We start from the raw sequence: 21,253 nt of genomic DNA on the forward strand, positions 1-21,253 counted from the left end.
TTACAACTTTATTTAATGCAATAACATGAAGGATTTCCTCAAGTACCTTAAAAATTTGTAAAGGCTGTTAGGTTTAACAAAAGAAATAAACACAAATCACACACACCCTACCACTAAAGCAGAACATTAAAATTAATCTGACAATATTGATTTTGGTTATTTTTACAGTATTCAGAAAGTTTATATCAATACAGAAGTCTGAAACAGTGTTCCATTAGGATTCCAGTGCAACACAAAATAGGAAATGTTTAATAAATATCTGCAATAGTGCATAAAACAAGTGCTTTAACACCGGGGAATGCATGTGAAAACTGTGGGCTGTACTTATTATAAGTCGTGTACAAAAATCAAATGTCCAATTGTCCTTTGTTCTGTTCTAAAAGTGATTAAATTAAAAGAAAAAAAATTACTGGCAAATAGCCTCAACACTACAAAACAATATGATGCATAGCAAGTCCCTGTCTATTTTCCAAAGTCCATTCGGTGCTTTGATAGCATTTAATATAAAATTAGTCATGTCCTTGGCCAAAAACTCCAAGCAACTCCAGGCAGTAGCAGCGCTATGAGGATTGAAGAAAACAGGTTCACTGTATTATTGTCCAGTATGGGCTTCCCAGAAATAAATTTTGCCTCACTGGTTGGATGATTAACGATCTTCCCTGTGCTTTCATCATACCCTGTAATGACAGTAACAATCAGCTGTGCTCCAACCTTCTTATGTTACAATTTTTGCAACATGGTTATTGAGGAAAAAAAATTAAAATATTGTAAAGCAGGGATTCAGAAAAATAAATGGAAAAAGATATAGAAACTCACCTGAATACTGCATTATTGCTCCTAGGTAAGAGTCTAGCAGAGATCCAAGAAAACCAGCCATAGCTCCATACACAATTATAGGCCACTGAGGAGCTGAAATTTCCAAATCATTGACAAACAAAAGCTGAGTAACAAAGTAAGCTAAGCCAACGAATAAGCCTCCTAAAAAACTTGCTGTGAGACCTATGAACGTAATGGCTCCATTTGTACCTAAACAGAAACCCAAATAAAACAGGATTGATTTAAACATTCAACACAACTCATTTCCATACAGTGAATTTATTCAACCAAAATTTCTTGCTTATCTCTGCCATTTGCTGGTCTAAGTACTATCCTGATAACACAGACAGTAAAACACACCAGATCCTCCTATCTGCATACAACTCATATGAGCATTGCCTTCAAGAGCTGGACAGTGGTTTACAGGTCTGTTCTCAAGCTACATAGTAGTTGAGGTTGAAAAAAGACAATAGTCCATCCAGTTCTACTTTACAGCTACACGTAGTTTTTCACATAAGTTCATTATATTGCACATAGATCTGCCACCAATCTCCCATTGCTCCTAATTACTCACAGAAAAAGAGATGGACCCTTCAGCATGCATGCACATGATGGTGATCTATTTATTTTATCAGCAGGATAATAAGATGTGGTGGATCCTGCCTATGCATGATCAAGACAAAGACAGGGGCTACCGGTATCAAAAAGGTTTACCTATGGACACCCTTACTAATGGAAACATGAGAGAGGAGGGTAGTTATAGAGCAGTGATGGCAAACCTTGGCACCCCAGATGTTTTGGAACTTCCTGCTTGGCTATGGGACAGGAAGTGAAGGGAAATCTCCACAATAAATTTGACAGGGGTTTTAACCCTCTCTTGTTTTATCCATAATGATGAAAAAAAGTTTTGCCTATAGTTCTAGTTTAATTGAATAAGCTGAAGTTAGATGCTGATTGGCTACCATACACAGCCACACCAGACACTCTCCATTTTTAGTAAATCAACCCCCACAGGGTCACAGGATCGACAGGAAAAGGGGCCCTGGGAGAGAGAGGTAAACCCCCCCCTCGCACGATCGTACATCTGCCGCCAGCGCAACCCTCCCCCCCCCCCACCCACCATTGGCTTGAAGTGTGGTCCCAGTCCCCGGGAGTAATCACAAACATCCCATAGCCCCAGTAGTTAGAGGGGGGGCACAGGTAGGTGGGGAGGTGCGTGACAGGACAGAGGGGAACCTGTGGTTATGAGGGTCCGACCATCCTAGGGAGGGGCCCACGTCCACCCCAAAATCCCCCAGGGGAGGAGGGGGGAACATTTACTCACCATACCAGGAACAGACGGGTGCCATCTCCTGACAGAACCCCTCTCCGCCGAAGTGGGCGAGCTGTCAGCCAAAAAGGACTGCTGCGACTCGGCCCTAGATCCGGTCGTATGCGACCTGGCGAGACGTTTAACTCACGGAACCAGTCCCCCGTCTGGTGGGACTATGTCGCAGCTGACCTAGTGCGGAGCTGGGGTCTGCGCACGCTCACTGGCCGGCTGGGGTGACCACTGGATCTATATATCCAGCCCGTCGCCCAGATCAGGCTTAGTTGCTTGTAGATCTCACAGGAAAAAAATCCGGAGAAAAATCTAACTAGAAAAAAAAAAAAAAAAACTTTTGCCAGGACCAGAAATCCCAGCAAGGAACTAGGTCCTTACTCCTGACTAGGCAGATTAAAACTGACATCCTATAGCAGGGAGAGAGGGTATACTCCCTGGGACTGCCCATAGGCGTAGCCAGAACTTTTTTCTGCCTAGTGTCCTACTCCCGTATGGGGGCAGTATAACCCTGATATGAAGATCAGAGACTGCGTCCTTCAATGAACAATAGAGAAAATACACTTTCATAAATAAAAAAAAAAAAAAAAAACATAATAAATACCCCAATTTTTTATATGGTATGAAAGATGTTGTTACGCCAAGTAAATAGATAGCGAACAGGTCACGCTTGTGGAATGGTGCCAAACAGCACCTCAAAATTTCTATAGGTGACGCTTTAAAAATTTCTACAGGTTACCAGTTTAGAGTTACAGAGGAGGTCTAGTGCTAGAATTATTGCTCTTGCTCTGATGTTCACGGAGATACCTCACTTGTGTGGTGCAAACACAGCTTACATATGTGGGCATCACTACTGCGTGCAGGGACCGGGGCACTTTCCATTTTATTTATTTTATTACATTTTTTTAGAATTTTTACACTGGTCCGTGGCCTGTCAGGTACTGGGCCACACTGCCATTGGGAGGAGCTACGTCGACAGCCAGTGGCGAGAAGGGCGTTCACCTTCCGGGCACTCTGGTATGTTGGACTGTGTCGAGGAAAGTCAGCGCGAGCCCATCCTGCTCCAACGCTGCTGTAAATAAAAGGAAGGAGAGAAGTCTCCTTAAGCAAGGATTGGAGGAGGAGCCAGAAAGAAGAGAAGGCACCTGACAGCCAGGCCTCTATGTGAGCATCTGGCAGCAGGCTATGGCAGGCGGCGGGTGGCAAGTGACGTGCTGCATCTGGCAGCAGGCTGCGGGTGGCAAGTGACGCGCTGCATCTGGCGGGTGTCAAGTGACGCGCTGCATCTGGCGGCAGGCTGCGGTTGGCAAGTGACGCGCTGTATCTGGCGGCAGGCTGCGGGTGGCAAGTTATGCGCTGCATCTGGCAGCAGGCTGCGGGTGGCAAGTGACGCGCTGCATCAGGAGGCAGGCGATGGTAGCAAGTGAAACGCTGCATCTGGTAGGAGGCAACGGTGGCAAGTGACACGCTACATCTGGTGGAAGGCGACTGTGGCAAGTGAAACGCTGTATCTGGTGGGAGGTTATGGGTGGCCAGTGACACGCTGCATCTGGCAGCAGGCAACGGTGGCCAGTGACGCACTACATCTGGTGGCAGGCAACGGTGGCACGCTGCAGTGGCAAGTGACAAGCTGCATCTGGTGGCAGGCAATGGTGGCATGCTACGGGTGGCAAATGACAAGCTCAGGGCTTCCACTGATTCTGCATTATGGAGAGTTGAACGATTTCATAATATATTACAATGTAAGAATAGAAATAAATGTGATACAGTCATCCTGACACCATATCAAGCATGGTGTCGGGATGATTCAAGCGCTAACACCTGCCATTCACTCCCAACAAATCAACCACCGCCGAATTCCACTACACCACCCACTGGTCCTAGGTAAAATTTTCTTCCACGTAACCCGCCCTTCCGTGCCAAAAAGGTTGGGGACCGCTGGTTTAAAGACCCCAAATATCTTCCCTACCCTTAACAGGAAAAGATCAAAAAAACGTTTTTTTAATCTTTTGCTTTATGAAAAAAAAAAAAAAAAAAAACGGAATTTTTGTAAAATCTTACCTGTAAAATTCCTTTCTCTGAGTCCTCCGACAGTGGCCGCCACTTCATATTCATCACTAATGGGGTTATTGACCTTTTCTCCGCAGGAGTAGCTAGGCAACAAAATTTGTTAATATCAAAGCTTTTAGCATATCCCACCCCTAGGGGGTGGTCCCCTCAGTCAATACCTCCCTGCTTCCTGCATTCCCAACTCAGTTTCAGTAGCATAGCAGTAGAGTACACAAACAAACCCCAAAAGAGGGGCGGGGGCGGCGACTGTCGGAGGACTCCGAGAAAGGAATTTTACAGGTAAGATTTTACAAAAATTCAGTTTTCTCTTACGTCCTCCGACAGTCGCCGCCACTTCATATTCATCACTAATGGGGACGTCCCATAGCAGTGTAGACATGAGGGGTGGGAAAAAACGCAGCCGCGCCTAAAGCAACGCAGTACCCACATCAGGTAAAAGGGAACCTTACCAAAGTAAGAAAACCAACTGGGCAACAGGAAAAAAACGTGCTTAACAGGAGCAACAACCCAGGAAAACAAGTAACCTAGGGATAAAGACATCCCAACAGCCAAGGACCCAAAACAAGGTACCCTAAGGCACTGCCGCACTAAGAACTTTGCGGCCAAAGGAAGCATCCGCCGATGCCTGAACATCCACCTCGTAGAATTTGGAGAAGGTGTGAACGGACGACCAAGTCGCCGCCTTACACACCTGGGCCACAGAAGCCCGATGATGACAGGCCCAAGACGTACTCAGAGATCTGGTAGAGTGCGCCTTCACAGGTACGGGAGGAACCTTTCCCTTCAAAGCATAGGCCTGCTCAATGGTCTGTCTGATCCATTTGGCGATGGTAGAAGCCGACGCCGCCATGCCCTTCCGAGGTCCCTCAGGAAGGACGAATAGGGAATCCGACTTGCGAAAGGATTTAGTCGACGACAGGTAAACCCTGATCGCCCTAACAACATCCAAGGAATGTAAAGCCACCTCCTTCGGATGTTTTGGCCTCGCGCAAAGCGAAGGCAAGACAATGTCCTCATTGAGGTGAAATTCCGAGATCCCCTTCGGAAGAAAAGACGGGTTAGGTCGCAAGACCACCTTATCCAAGTGAATCACCAAGTAGGGAGAGCTGCAGGACAAAGCTGCCAGCTCCGACACTCTGCGAGCCGAAGTGATCGCCACCAAAAACGCAACCTTCTTGGACAACAGAGGCAACGAGATCTCCCTTATCTTTTCAAAAGGAGCATGTTGCAACACGGACAGAACAAGGTTCAAGTCCCATGGAGGCAAAGGCTCCCTCCTAGGAGGGACCAGGTGTCGCACCCCTTGAACAAAGGTGCTAACCAAAGAGTTAGACGCCACAGGGCGTTGAAAGAGAACGGCCAGCGCAGAAATCTGACCCTTAATCGTGGCCAACGCCAAACGCTGGTCCACGCCCGTTTGAAAGCCAACACTCTCGATACCGAATATGAGCGAGGAGAATACCCCCTGGACTCACACCAGGCAAAATACGCCTTCCAAGTACGATAGTAAATCTTCCCCGAAGAGGCTTTCCTAGCCTTGATCAAAGTGGGAATGACCTCAGGGGAGAGACCCCTATCCTTCAACACCTGGCTTTCAACAGCCAGGCCGTCAAAGCCAGCGACTGTAAAGCAGGATGGAATATCGGCCCTTGAGACAGGAGATCTTCTCGAAGAGGCAGACGCCACGGATCGTCGACCGCCAGATTCACGAGGTCTGCGTACCAAGACAGGCGAGGCCAGTCTGGCGCCACCAGAATCATGTGTGCGGTTCCGCGGCCAACCTGCGAAGGAACCTGGACAGCAGCTGAATCGGTGGAAAGGCATACATCAGACGATACTGATGCCAGGGCGCCACTAACGGGTCTGCCCGAGGATCGCGCGACCTTGCCACGAACCTTTCCACCTTGTAGTTTAGACGAGACGCAAACAGGTCCACATCTGGTGAACCCCACTTCGCGCACAACATCTGGAAGACATGGGTGAAGGGACCATTCCCCCTGGTCCAGGGTCTGGCGACTCAGATAATCTGCCTGCCAGTTCTCCACCCCCGGAATGTGAACTGCCGTTATCGCCGGGACGTGTGTCTCGGCCCAAGACAGAATGTCAACCACTTCCCGAGCTGCGCGGGCACTCCTGGTGCCCCCTTGGTGGTTGATGTAGGCCACCGATGTGGCATTGTCCATCTGCACCCGAACCAGACGGCCCTGTAGCCTGTCTGTCCAACGCAGAAGGCAGAGAGCTATCGCTCGCAATTCCAGAATGTTGATCGGAAGGGAGGATTCCTCCTCCGACCAAGTTCCCTGGGCAGACAGAACGCCCAGAACACCACCCCAGCCCGACAGGCTGGCATCCGTGGTGATCACCGTCCACGAGAAAGGGTGAAAAGACTTGCCCCCCGACACCGCCGGGGACCGGAGCCACCACAGAAGATCCCTTCTGGTATGACGACTCAAGGAGATCAGTAGATCCAGAGATTGCGGTCGCCCGTCCCACTCGGCCAGAATCTCCGCTTGGAGACCCCGCGTGTGAAACTGGGCAAAAGGGATCGCCTCAAAGGCCGAGACCATCAATCCCAGACACCTCATACACGTCCGGAGGGACGAGTACTGATTGTCCCTGAGGGACTTGACTTCGTCCTGCAGTGTCCGGAGCTTGTCGTCCGGCAGGAAGACCTTCGCTTGAACAGAGTCCAGGATCATCCCCAGGTAGGGAAGACGAACCGAAGGACACAGAGTTGACTTTGGAAAATTTATCGTCCACCCGAACTCCTGCAGAGTCTGCATCGTGAAGGACAGGTTGTTCACCAGGCCCTGACTGGTCGCAGACCGAATCAGGATATCGTCCAGATACCCCAGGACAGAAATGCCCTGGGCTCTCAATAAAGCCAGAACCGGCGCAAGCACCTTGGTGAAAACCCACGGAGCCGAAGCGAGACCAAAAGGTAATGCCACGAATTGGTAATGATCCTCCGCAATGGCGAATCGAAGGTACCTCTGGTGACCCTAGAAAATGGGGATGTGAAGGTACGCATCCTTCAAATCGATGGAGGCCATGAATTCCCCCGGAACCAGGGCAGCCACCACTGAACGCAGGGATTCCATGCAGAACTTGCGAACCCGCACAAAGTGGTTCAGAGCTTTCAAGTCCAGAATCAGACGTACCTTGCCCTCCTTTCTGGGCACAGTGAACAGATTGGAATAGAACCCCCGAAATCTGTCCCGATGAGGCACCGGAACCACCACTCCCTGGGCCCGCAGGTCCCGCACCGCCAGGTGCAGATCCTGCAAGCGCTCCGGAAGGTTTGAGGGGAAAAATCTGCACGCCGGCCGAGAGAGAAACTCGATCTTGTATCCAGATCGAACGATTTCCTGAACCCACCTGTCCCGAATGCGGTCCAGCCAGGGTTGAAGAAAACCGAGCAAACGTCCCCCCACCCCAGAACTGGGTGAGGGCGTCCCTTCAGGCCGTATTGTTATGGGCAGCGGACCCGGACTGGCCGGACTTCTGCTTACCCGTCCACGGCTTCTTCTGGGAGCCTTGGCCTTTGAAGGGTTTGCCCTTATAGTGCGACCAAAAGGCACGAAAAGGACCCTTGAGAGGGCCTAAACGAGGTATTCTTCTTACCACGAACAAACTTATTCTTGTGAGATTGGGGCAAGAGAGAGCTCTTACCCCCATAAATTCCCTTTATCAGAGTATCCAAAGATTCGACAAAAAGGCGAGATCCCGCGTAGGGCAAAGTAGCCAAAGTCTTGCGAGAAGATTGGTCAACAGACCAACATTTCAGCCATATCAGTCGACGGTTCAATACGGCCACACTTGAAAGACGCGCAGCCAAAAGGGACTAAATCTAAGTCCGCATCACACAAATACATGACACCCTGATGAATTTGATCCACCATAGCCAAAGTTGCCGGCGAGGCAGAGTCAGCCACCAGGGTGCGCCTGAGCACCTGCGTCCAATCCGCAATAGCCTGGGCTGCCATAATGGAAGCAAAAATAGGCTTCAGCATAGAACCAGCAACCGTATAAGCATGACGGGCCAGAGACTTCAATCTCCTGTCCGTAGGGTCCCGGAACACCGGGGTATCCTCAGCAGGGATCGCAGTGGATTTATTCAAAACCGCCACCGCGTGATCCACCTGAGGCGGCACACACCAACGCTCATCAGTGGTGGGTGTAAATGGATAACGCAGTTGGAACCTACTCGGCACAGCAAAAGGTTTCTTTAAATTGCGCCATTGCTCATCAACCGCGCGCTGAAATTCCGCAGAGCAAGGAAAAACCTGCGACGTTTTGCGTTTCCTTTGCGTCCCATAAGAGGACATCAAAGCAGGAGGACATGGTTCATCCTGCAAATGCAGCGTTTGCTTGATAGAAGCAACCAACTCATCCATGAGTGCAAGCTCTTTAGACGAGCCAGGGGGAGAATTATCAACCCCTTCTACCTCAGCCTCCCCCTCAGACCCAACAAGGTCCAGAGATGAGTGAGATCCTGAGACGGGCACTCCAGCCATAGCAGCCCCATCGCCCTCTGAATCAGAGGCTATAGACACTCTGGGCTGTTTGGTGGATCGATCAGCCACCAGCATCTGCACCTGAGCAGCCAAGTTCCCCACAATAGTAGCCAGATCAGCCCCCTCGGGGGATGCAGCAGCCCCTTGGCCCCCCACCAAGGTGGGAGGAAACTTGCAATCCTGAGAATCCATGCCCCAGCAAAAGTAGAAAAAAAGGAGTACTGCCCCTTTAAGACCGCGGCGAGCGTAGCCCACCGCACCCTACTGAATACACCGGCCCCCACAGGGATAAGAACACTGGGCAAGGAATACAGGAAAAGGAAAGGTAAAAACCTGGAGAGATCACACAGGCTGCTGCCACCGATCGCTGTCCCAGAGCAAAAGGAAGTGATGCAATGACTGACCGCCCTATAAAGTCTATGCAAGGCTACACAAACATGGCCGCTCGGCTGAGGATTCCTTAGGCAAAGAGAAAATGGCGCCGACATGTGGCCTGATCGATCGTCGCCAAAATGGTGGCGTTTGGCGCCAAAACGCCGCGCCATACCACACAGGACCGGGCACCATAAAATCTTCGCAAAAAAATGGCGGGCCGCAGTAGCGATCGCCGCACCGCATGTCTAAGCCCAGACTGCTTCATGCATTCACACAGCAGAGCGGGAGAGCCCCCCCCCCCTCGCAGCCCACAGACAGGCAGCTATTCCACACAGGAATCTGACAGGGAGCTCAGCATTTACACAGACATGCAGGGTCACACAGTCCCAGACTGACACCCAAATAGACAGGTCCCCACATAGATTTACACTTACCAGTCCGGATGGCGTGGGGAGCCTTCTCCAGCGACAAAACCGCTGCACTGAGGACAGGGAGTGTCGCAGCCAGGACGCAGTGGAACTGCAGTGCGAAACCGCAATGGCGTCCAGTGAGGTAGCCACCTCACAGATAGCATCCCTGCAGCGAACAGGGATGGGTCGTTCAATATGCCAGGGAAACCCGAGCTGAACGCTCGATGGCAGGCTGGGAAGCCCCTGGCCCTGAACCCTGGGATCCAGGGTGGCCAGTCCGAGACCCAGCTCCGCATGATCATCTTCATCCGAAGAAGCTAACTAATGCTGAAAAATAACAGCTAAGTAAAAGAAAGAGAAAAAAACTCAAAATAAAATCAAAAAAAGAGAATAGAGGCTGAGACTGAGAGCCCCAGCACAGAAACAGCCTTGCTACTCCTAAGCTAGGCATTTGAAACTGAGTTGGGAATGCAGGAAGCAGGGAGGTATTGACTGAGGGGACCACCCCCTAGGGGTGGGATATGCTAAAAGCTTTGATATTAACAAATTTTGTTGCCTAGCTACTCCTGCGGAGCAAAGGTTAATAACCCTATGAGTGATGAATATGAAGTGGCGGCGACTGTCGGAGGACGTAAGAGAAAAACATGTTTACATGGCTCGAGAACTTGAAGTGATGCTCCGGGCATAGGGATGAGCTGTGGCCATCTAGCCATCACTCATCTCTATGCAAAAACAGAGTTGATTCCCAGGCTCAGTGATCAGTAACCTTAAAGCATTTGTTACCCTAAAAATAAAAAAACATTAAAAAAAAAAAAAACAGATCCTGTTACCATAAATCATGATATACAGCACAGTGCTTGCGCTGTGTAATTTGGCCCCCCGTATCAACTAAAATACCTGGCTGATCCTGCCAGTTTCTATACCCCTCCCTGTACACTGACCACGGTGCATAATGGCTGCTAAGCCCTGACACTGTGGTCAGTGTACGTGTCTCCGTCATCTGAAGCTATCTGCAGCTCTCCTCTGTCCACCTCCCCCCTGCCTGTCAGCTCTCACTAGCGCCGCTCTGCTCCCCTCCCAGCTGCTACAAAACTATGTGATCATTACATCATCCCCTTTGTTAGATTACAAACTGTATCCTAGTGCCTGTGGTTTACTAAAAAAAAAAAAAACTTCTACCTGTTTTCACAGCGCCGCTCGGCCGTCACGTGACTCCCGACTCCCGCCTTCTTCCCTCCCCACCTGACGTCTCCCGACTTTCTCCTTCTTTCCTTCCTGCCTCCCCAGCTGACGTCAGAGGAAGGTCTTGGCCCCGCCCCCTGGAGATGTCAGACGGGGAGAGAAGAGGGTCGGGAGTCACATGAACGCTGATCTCAGGAACTGTGAAAACAGGTAGAAATCTGCTTTTTTTTTTTAAATAAAGCACAGGCACCTGGATACAGTTTGTAATTAACTGAGGGGATGATGCAATGATCACATAGTGGCTTAACAACCGCTTTAACGGTGGTAATACTTCAGACAGTGTGATGAAATCAGTGACACTCTCTGCGACATAACATTGTGAGTTCAGTGTGCCATGGTGATGCCCTCTCAGGGGAAGGTCCAACACACCCAGTTCTCACAGAATGTCCTCAGTCTTCTAGCTAGAGTTGCTTTTCTATTTTTTTTTTAAACCTTCTGGGGCAACAGGAGTTAGGCTTTAAATTTGCAACTAATCTGAATGAATGACGAACATTAGCAAACCAAGATTAATAAATAAATTCTAAAAAATAAAAAAAAAATAATTATATATTTTCCAGACTCCAAAAGTATATCGTATGCAACTTTTTTTCTTACCCACTGGAACCTTTTCCCATGATGTTATCAATCTAGGAGGACTTTTGCTAAGAACCGGAGCTATCTCGGAAGCCCATGTGTCTCCAGCTGAGCAGGCAAGAGCTCCCAAAAGGGACAGACACATCCATGAAGCTGTGTACTCCTTGGAAAAGTCAATTGGAATCTCACCAGGACCATTTTCCACCATGTAAAGCAGAGCCAATTCTGCTGGGACACCACCATTACAGAATACCTGCATCCAATTTCGTTGCCCTCCTAAAACAGAAAATTTAAAATTAAAAAACGAATAACTTAAAAGTGGAAGTAAACCTTCCTATAGTTTTCAGCCAAAGAAGCAGCCATCTTGGCCTCTGTTTAATTTTCAACTGCCATGATTCTGCATATGTGATCACTTATGACACCTGCCATTGGATGGTTAGAACGTTTGGTTGAGAGCAAAAACAATGTACTGTAACTGTTTTTTGAAACGGTTTAATCAATGGGTTTACTTTTGATTTAAGAATCTTAGTTAGTTATATTATATTTAAAGCCTAAGGTTACCAACCAAACAAAATCAACACAAGAAACATTACTTAAAGGGATATTAAACCCAAAAGCAAACATTATTATATTGCAGCTTACTCTTAGATGTGATGGCTGCACAAGATTCTTTTTTAGGCTTTCTTCTATTTTCATCTGGTGAGCCAGGCAGCAAGTCTGTTGTTTTCCAAAAGCACAAGCTCTCCAGCAAAATGTATCAGTTTACATGGTTCAGACAAACAATTTAACACTGGTAGGGGTGCTTAAAATGATCAGCTTTTATTTATTCATGTAAAACCTATATCCCAAAAGGAAACAAACTGTTTCCTGTAACTGCTTATAAAGAGTGAGCTGGAGTTTTGGCTTTAATTTGTTAGTACATTTAAAAATTTGCTATTATATTTAAGGCTAGACCCCCCCCCCCAGACTGGCAATGTTTGACCTCGGTGGTCATTCATCCAGAGTGGTGTCTCACCAATACAGGAGGTGTGTTACAGGTTAGATCCTCAGTTGAAAAACAGAGGGGAAAAAAGCCAGAGAAAAAGAAACTGATGCAGCCACCACATCCAATGATTAGTAAGATGCAATATCATACATATTTGGTTTGAGGTTTATTACGGTTTTAAGATCTATGCCATGTGTCCCCGATACTGCTGTCTCCTCCTCTAGTATTTTATTTAGTGCTGGACTAAGGAATGGTTAGAACCCAGTCCTTGAGACCATAGGCTTAAATGATGGCCTGCCTGAGCCACTAAGAGATGGTAGAACGAGAATTTCCTGCACCCTTTAAAATTCTAAAATCCCGAAACACATTCAGACATTGGAGGGAAATCTAATTTTGGTAAACTGCAGCCAAACAGAAGGATGGAAGACCAATGTCTTAGTTGAAGTAAAAGACAATGAATTCCAAGGACTCAATACAGCCTTGTCCCAATATTAATGAAGACCCTTGCCTCGCAGTGGGGATGGCTACAAGAAACATCACCTTGTGAGTGAGAGAACAGAGTGCAATGTCTTTAATAAATTCAAATGGCACGGTGGAGCTACATGTTCTTAAAGAATTATAACCAAAGTTTTTTTGGCTATACCGCTCTTATGGGTCACAGGAGCGCAGTACGTACTGCACTCCTGTGACCCGTTTTCAGCTGAGAGGGTTGAAGCCCGATGACATCACAGAGCTGGTCCAGGCTCTAAGTACAAACCTGATTCCAAAAAAGTTGGGACACTACAAATTGTGAGTAAAAAAGGAATGGACTAATTTACAAATCTAATAAACTTAAAATTTTATTCACAATATAATATAGATAACATATCAAAATGTTGAGAGTGAGACATTTTGAAATGTCATGCCAAATATTGGCTCATTTTGGATTTCATGAGAGCTAAACGTTCCAAAAAAGTTTGGACAGGTAGCAAGAGGCCGGAAAAGTTAAATGTACATATAAGGAACAGCTGGAGGACCAATTTGAAAACTTATTAGGTCAATTGGCAACATGATTGGGTATAAAAAAGCCTCTCAGAGTGGGTGGCAGGGTCTCTCAGAAGTCAGGATGGGCAGAGGATCATCAATTCCCCCAATGCTGTGGCGAAAAATAGTGGAGCAATATCAGAAAGGAGTTTCTCAGAGAAAAATTGAAAAGAGTTTGACGCTATCATCATCTACAGTGCATTATATCATCCAAAGATTCAGAGAATCTGGAACACTCTCTGTACGCAAGGGTCAAGGCCGGAAAACCATACTGGATGCCCTTGATCTTCGGGCCCTTAGACAGCACTGCATCACATACAGGAATGCTACTGTAATGGAAATCCCAACATGGGCTCAGGAATACTTTCAGAAAACATTGTCGGTGAACACAATCCACCGTGCCATTCGCCGTTGCCGGCTAAAACTCGATAGGCCAAAAAAGAACCCATATCTAAACATGATCCAGAAGCTCAGGCGTTTTCTATGGGCCAAGGCTCATTTAAAATGGACTGTGGTCAGACGAATCAAGATTTGAAGTTCTTTTTGGAAAAATGGGACGCCATGTCATCCGGACTAAATAGGACAACCCAAGTTGTTATCAGCGCTCCGTTCAGAAGTCTACATCTCTGATGGTATGGGGTTGCATGAGTGCGTGTGGCATGGGCAGCTTACACATCTGGAAAGGCACCATCAATGCTGAAAGGTATATCCTAGTTCTAGAACATATGCTCCCATCCAGACGTCGTCTCTTTCAGGGAAGACCTTGCATTTTCCAACATGACAATGCCACCACATACTGCATCAATTACAACATCATGGCTGCGTAGAAGAAGGATTTGGGTACTGAAATGGCCAGCCTGCAGTCCAGATCTTTCACCCATAGAAAACATTTGGCGCATCACAAAGAGGAAGATGCGACAAAGAAGCCTGTATTAGACAAGAATGAGACAACATTCCTATTCCTAAACTTGAGCAACTTGTCTCCTCAGTCCCCAGACATTTTTCAGACTGTTATAAAAAGAAGAGGGGATGCCACACAGTGGTAAACCTGGCCTTGTCCCAAATTTTTTGAGATGTGTTGATGCCATGAAATTTAAAATCAACTTATTTTTCCCTTAAAATTATATATTTTCTCAGTTTAAACATTTGATATGTCATCTATGTTGTATTCCGAATAAAATATTGAAATTTGAAAACTTCCACATCATTGTATTCTGTTTTTATTCACATTCTGTACAGTGTCCCAACTTTTTTGGAATCGGGTTTGTAGATCCTGACCAGATTGTCTGGATCCACCCAGAACCCTGGACCAGCACCTGGCTCAGCCTCTCAGCCATCCGCCGAGAGCCTGAGCCAGCCGCTCCGCAGCCCAGGGGAATGGCGACAAGCGCGTAAGAGATGATCTAGTCGTTTGGTCTATGCAGATACCTATCAAGTTGGATTTGCTGCAATTAACTTTGTATAGAGATATCTGTCCAAATTCAATGAGGAGGTCGTGTAGTACTGGAAGAGATTGGGTGGGGTCGGTCATGAAAACAATGACATCATCCGCATACAATCCCAATTTATGTGTGGTGTCGCCCATTTGTAGACACAATATTAAAAAGGTGGGATCAGATGGCCTCTGCCAAGGGTTCCATTAGTAGTGCGAAAATCAGTGGGGATAATGGGCAGCCTTGCCTCGTGCCATTCGTTATTGGAAGGGAATCAGACGTCATACCAGACGTCCAGACTCTCGCGGATGGGTGGGAGTATAGTGCCAGTATTGCTGTGTAAATGTTCCCCTCAAAACCGAATTTTTGGAGTACAGAGTTAAGGTATGACCAGTGGACTCTGTCAAACGCCTTCTCTGCGTCCAGTGAGAGGAGCAGAGAAGGAGTTTTATGTGTTTCTGCCCATTGTATGAGGTTTAAAAACCTTCTGGTGCCATCAGATGCTTGTCGTTTTGGGATGAAGCCCACCTGGTCTGGGTGTACTAAGGACGGGATGCAAGTAGAAAATCGGAAAGCTAAAATTTTAGCATAAATTTTGATGTCCGTATTTAAGAGTGATATTGGTCTGTAATTGGCCGGATCGTCATGTGGTTTGTTTGGTTTAGGAATGGTAACAATGAGTGCCTCCAAAGATTCTTTGGGGATATCACCTGTTTGCATGATGTGATTGTAGGCCCTACACAGGTGGGGAGCTATGTCCTTTGCATAGCCTTTGCATAGGCTTTGTAATACTCAAGGGGCCTTATGTAGCGGTAGTGATCCAATCGTCTTGATAACTTCTGTTGTTTCGGTAATAGGGGCGGTTAGGGCTATCAGTTGGTCTGCGGTGAGGGTGGGGAGATGGAGGGGGTCTAGAAAATCGGCAATTTTAGAAGAGTCTGGCTTGGGGGTCTGCGGGTCGGAGGTCAGGTTGTAGAGGGACGAGTAAAAGTCTCTAAAACAATTGGCTATCTCCACTGGGTTGGTAACCCTGCAACGTTGTGGTGTACGCATGTATGGGATTTTAGAGGCGGCAGCCTTGTGTTTTGCTTGTTTGGCCAGGAGGCCTCCTGGCCTGTTCCCTGATGTGTACCAGTTAACTCTCAAACGTTTAATGTAATGGTCATAAGAAGCTTGGGAGAGAGTTCGCAGTTCTTCTCAGACTTTTTAGCTGGGCAGTTACTGAGTCAGTTGGGGAGGCTTCCCCTCCACAGCCCAGCACTTCAGTGAGTGCTGGAGGCGAGAGCAGAAAGGCAGTGACTGACAGTCACGGCTCTATGCTCAGAACTGAGCAATCAGTGGTGTTTGATCGCTCAGTTCTCACTGCCGAGCCAGTGGGGGACAAATGCAGTATCAGATCGATGATGCATCCACCTAGGGGAGTAATATATATAGATTTTCTTTTTCTAAAAGCCAAACTTCTATTTTAACTGAACAAAAGTTTGTTTGAACTTAAAGTGTTACTAAACCCACAACAGTAAAATCAGTCTATATACTGTACCCAAGTTCCCTGAAAACTAGTGCTGCCCTTGGTGTAGGTAGAGATGAAAAAAAAAAAAAAAGTGCGTTCTACTTTTTTACCATTCTCTTTCATGTGTGTTAGCATTCTCTTTCACGTGTGTATCTGTCTACTTCATGATATGTTTACTGGTTTAAATTTTAAAAGGAGAATTAGGCACCTTTTTACAGCATCCTAATTTTTTCGGAACTGGGATTGTATGTATTTAGTGCCATCAGTGTTCAGCCTTTACCTTCCTTGTATTCAGGATCATATCGCTTTTTCATTTCTCCTCTCCATTTCGTAAGTTTGGAGGAAGTAAAAAAAAATGTAAGAAGAGCTGAAAAAAAGCTGAAGTTTGCGATAGTGAGGAGAAAACCGACCAACAGTCCTGCAAGATACAGAAATATTATTTTTTAAATAATGCTTCTTTGAAACTAGACAACTGACATGTCAAATAGCAGGTTAAACAAAACGTAACAATTAAATATGAAAACTGCAGCAGATCTCTTTAAAGTGAGGTAAATATGAAATGTGGAATACGTTTTTTTTGGCTGGAGCAGTTACATCAGATCTTTATAACTTTTTTGTTGTGAATAGGCTCCGATTTGACTTTATATTCACAACACACATACGGTAGTTCCAATGTATGCAAAGCCAATTTTTTTTTTAGTAAGTTACTCAAAACTAAATACAGTTTAGTTTTAACCACATAACGACCGCCCACCGCAGTTTTACTGCAGCAGGCAGCCGCTCCTGGGCAAAGCGACGTAATACTACGTCGATCGCTCGGGAGACTCTAGGGGGCAAGCGCGCGTCACTCGCAACGCGCTCCCTCCCCCACTTGTTAGCTGGGGAGCCAGTGCGTGTGACCGGTGGCTCCGATTGCCGCCGACCACTCGCGATCTCCCGCAGTTGAGAGAGAAGGACAGACGGCTGATGTAAACACAGCCATCTGTCATTCTCCCTGAAGTGATCACAGAGGCTATGTGATCCTGCTATATAGGATCGCATGTCTCTGTGAATACTTCACAAGCCACGCCCCTGACAGTTAGAATCACTCCTCTAGGGACACATTTAACCCCTTGATCACACATACTGTTAACCCCTTCCCTGCCAGTGTCATTTTTACCGTAACAGTGCATATTTATAGCACTGATTAGGGCTGAACGATAGTCAATATGATATCGACTATCGTTCTGCGGCCGTAGGCGATATTCATATCGCCGAGGTCACGATATTTGCATAGGCAGGGGGAAGGGACTTGGAGGAGGACTCACAGACTTCCGTGTTAGGCAGAGAGAAGTCGGGACACTTCAGCGGTGAGCATACACTGACTCACTCGTGCATTGCAGCCCGCCCCACACGTTCAGCGAGTCTCACTCTCCGCCATAGTTTTCTCAATGGCACATTCAGGGAGCCAATCACGCCGTGATTAGCTGCACAGCTAACCAATCACGCGTGCCTGCACACCTGATTGGTTTCCGCTACTTACGGCGTGATTGGCTCCCTGAATGTGCCATTGAGAAAACTAGGGCGGAGAGTGAGACTCACTGAACGTGTGGGACGGGCTGCAGTGCACGAGTGAGTCAGTGCTGTGATCCTTTCCTGGCTCCTAGTCCACCGCTGCAGCCTCCTACCACCACCACTGTGAGAAAGACTGTCTGTCACTGAATAATCTGATCGATTCCACAGTCCACACTGTCACTGAGTAATTGATTTTACCATATTAACCCTGACCTGCCCAGTGCCCTGTGACTGCAATTAAAATTTAGAAGGCTGCCTGCATGCTTCATGATTTCCATTCCCAGCATCCTTCCCAATCCCTACAGTGTCAGTAACATTAACCCTATGGTACAAGGCTGCAGTGTGCACTGAATCCCATTCCCTACAGTAACATTATATTAACCCTGTATGGTCAGAAAGGCTGGATTGACAGGTCCGTCAATATCGCAATATATATAGTTGAAAAAAAAATATCGCAATATATTTTTTTTCCAATATCGTGCAGGCCTAGCACTGATTACTGTATTAACCACTTAAGCCCCGTAAGATTTTACCCCCATTCCGACCAGGGGGTATTTTGCGATTCGGCACTGCGTGACTTTAACGGACAATTGCACAGTCGTGCGACGCTGTACCTAAACAAATTTGGCGTCCTTTTTTTCCCACAAACAGAGCTTTCTTTTGGTGGTATTTGATCACCTGTGCGATTTTTTGATCACGCGCTATAAACAAAAAAAGAGCGTCAATTTTGCAAAAATAGCAATATTTTTCACATTTTTTTATATGAAATTCCCCCCAAAAAAATGTAAAAATCAAAATTTTTTTAAATTTTCGGCCAATTTGTTTTATGCTACCTATATTTGGTAAAAAAAAAAAAAAAAAAAAAAAAAAAAAAAAAAAAAAAAAAAAAAAAAAAAATCGCAAAAAGCGTATTTTGATTGGTTTGCGCAAAAGTTATCGCGTTTACTAACAAAGGGAAAGATTTTTGTTTTTTTTTTTAACGCGTAATGGCGGCGATCTGCGATTTTTTTTGCGGTACTGCGACATTGCGGCGGACAGATCGGACCCTTGACTGACATTTTTGACACTTTTGGGGTTACCAGTGACATTTCTACAGTAATCAGTGCTATATATATGCACTGTTACTGTAAAAATACACTGGTAGTGAAGGGGTTAACTTTATTTGGGAGGGAGGGGCTGTGTGTGTCCCTAGGGGCGTGCTTTCTACTGTGATTGGCTGTGGCTTGAGCTGTAAGGACACTGATCAATGGATCTACATAGTAGATCCATGTGATCAGTGTCTTTACAGCGAGGAGAATGACAGGTCGCTTGTTTACACAAGCTGCCTGACATTCTCCCTCTCCCCCGCCGATCGCCGAATGGCCGGCGGACATCAAGTCCGCTGGTCACACGTGCGGGGGGGGGGGCGTGACCACGCGGGAGCGCGCCTCCGGCGGCGCGCGCGCTCGCTCCCTAGACCCTCACAAGCAAGCAACGTAGCCCTACGTTAGTTTGCCTGTGAGGGGCTGACCGCCGACATAGATAGTCGTGCGGCGGTCGGCAAGTGGTTAATGTCACTTGTACCCCCAAAAGTGTCAAAAATGTCAGTTAGGGGTCCGATCTGTCTGCCGCAATGTCGAAGTCCCGCAAAAGAAATCTCAGATCGCTGCCATTATTGTAAAAAAACAATAAAAATGACATAAATCTTTCCCATAGTTAGTAAACACAAACCAATCAAAATACGCTTACTGCGATTTTTTTTTTTTACCAAAAATATGTAGCAGAAAACAAATTGGCCTTAATTGTTAAAAAAATTTAGATTTTTACTTTTTTTTTTTTTCAGAATTTCATATAAAACAATGTGAAAAATAATGAATTTTTTTCAAAATTGCAGCTATTTATAGAACAAAAAATAAAAATCGCAGAGGTGATCAGATACCAAGAAAAGAAAGCTCTATTTGTGGGAAAAAAAGGACATCAATTTCATTTGGGTACAGCATCGCACGACCGCGCAATTGTCCGTTAAATTAACGCAGTGCCGAATCGCAAAATAGGGCCTGGTCATTGAGCAGCCAAACCCTCCGGGGCAAACGTGGTTAAACCGTGTAGGGTTAAAACCCCTGTTAGGTTATTACTTTCTGCTTGTATCCAGCTGGATAGATTTCTTTTGGATTTCCTGTTCTAGAGACAACTGGAAATGAAATCTCTCCAAAGTGAATGCAGCTGCTAACAGAGTTGTGACATGACCAGATGTCCTCATTGGAGTTATCTCCCCTACCTTTAAGCCCCCGTACACAGTGGGGTGATTTGACATGCGATTTGATATGTCAAATCACATGCCAAACCGCAGCCTATTGCTGGCAACAGTACCTGCCGAATCGGTGCGATGCTGCACCTATTTCCAAAAGTCGTTTCTGCACTACTTTTGGTGACTGCGGGGGCGATTGTAATAGACGTCTGTGCAGCAAAGCTTCAAATTCACCCCGAACTCGCAACAAAATGCGGGTTTGTAATCGGGTGAGTTCAGCTGCACTCACCAAATTTCAAACCCACCTTTAATGTGATTGTACTCTTAAGCCCCTTTCACAATTGTGCGACTTGCCCTGCAACTTGGGACTGCCAAATCGCATGACAATTCGTACTCCATAATTTCCAATGAGTACCATTCCGATTTCAAGCCACAGCAACTTCAAAGTAGTCCCTGCCCTTCTTTGGTCTGACTTTGATACGACTTGAGGTTCATTGACCTCAAGATTACACAGGCATTGCTTCAAGTCGCTTCAAACTTGCGCAACTTCCAGGTCGCACAAGTGTGAAAGGGGCCTCAAACTGTTCTGATAACACTAAATGTTTGGATTTACTCTCACTAAATATCTTCACCATAACAAATAGAAACAAATATAAATAACCCTTTCCTACTTTATCCACATTGTAATAAAAATTGCCTTTACATACACTACCAGACTTATGATACAGCTCTCCCCAGTCACAGCTCAAATTTAGTTTTAAACCAGTCAGACAATCTCATCTATTACTTTTCTGGGGACAAATCAAAATTTGGGATTTTATTCTACTTTCACTTTCAATGATAATAGTAAACAGGACAAATAGAGAAAGTGAATCTCCCTAAGGCTGGCCAGACACGGTTCGAATCGAACCATTTATGGGCAGAATGATTGTACCAAGTTGATCGATCAATCCATCAATTTGGGTACAATGAGCCTGCTGGATTCTCTTGGCTTCCCTCGCCTGCCCCCCAACCAGGAGAAGACAATTGCTGATTCCCCCGTCAACACTGTCCGTATTGATGGGGGAATCGTGCAAATTTAATGGGGACACAGACTGCAATAAAAACTGACAAGCACTCCAATTCCTCTCCACAGTTCTGCCTTTAGCTATATTTTAATGTTTGAAAGGATAGCATGCCTGTAGGAAGGCTGCTATT

General features: G+C 46.4%; 1 protein-coding gene across 2 annotated transcripts in view; it reads right to left on the reverse strand.

The window, feature by feature from the left end:
- Positions 1-181: 181 nt before the first annotated feature.
- Positions 182-21,253, reverse strand: part of TMEM19 (transmembrane protein 19) — a 36,056-nt gene continuing 14,984 nt past the window's right edge. For both annotated transcript variants that reach the window (XM_082255429.1, XM_082255430.1), the window contains exons 4-7: positions 16,556-16,693; positions 11,346-11,600; positions 817-1,026; positions 182-677 (exon numbers count right to left, since the gene is read on the reverse strand). In XM_082255429.1, the coding sequence (XP_082111555.1) occupies positions 514-677; positions 817-1,026; positions 11,346-11,600; positions 16,556-16,693 (767 nt within the window). In that variant the 3' untranslated portion in view covers positions 182-513. The remainder of the gene's footprint in view (positions 678-816; positions 1,027-11,345; positions 11,601-16,555; positions 16,694-21,253) is intronic.

The sequence above is a fragment of the Pelophylax lessonae genome (genome assembly GCF_965119305.1).
Source record: "Pelophylax lessonae genome assembly, chromosome: 4".
NCBI lineage: Eukaryota > Metazoa > Chordata > Amphibia > Anura > Ranidae > Pelophylax > Pelophylax lessonae.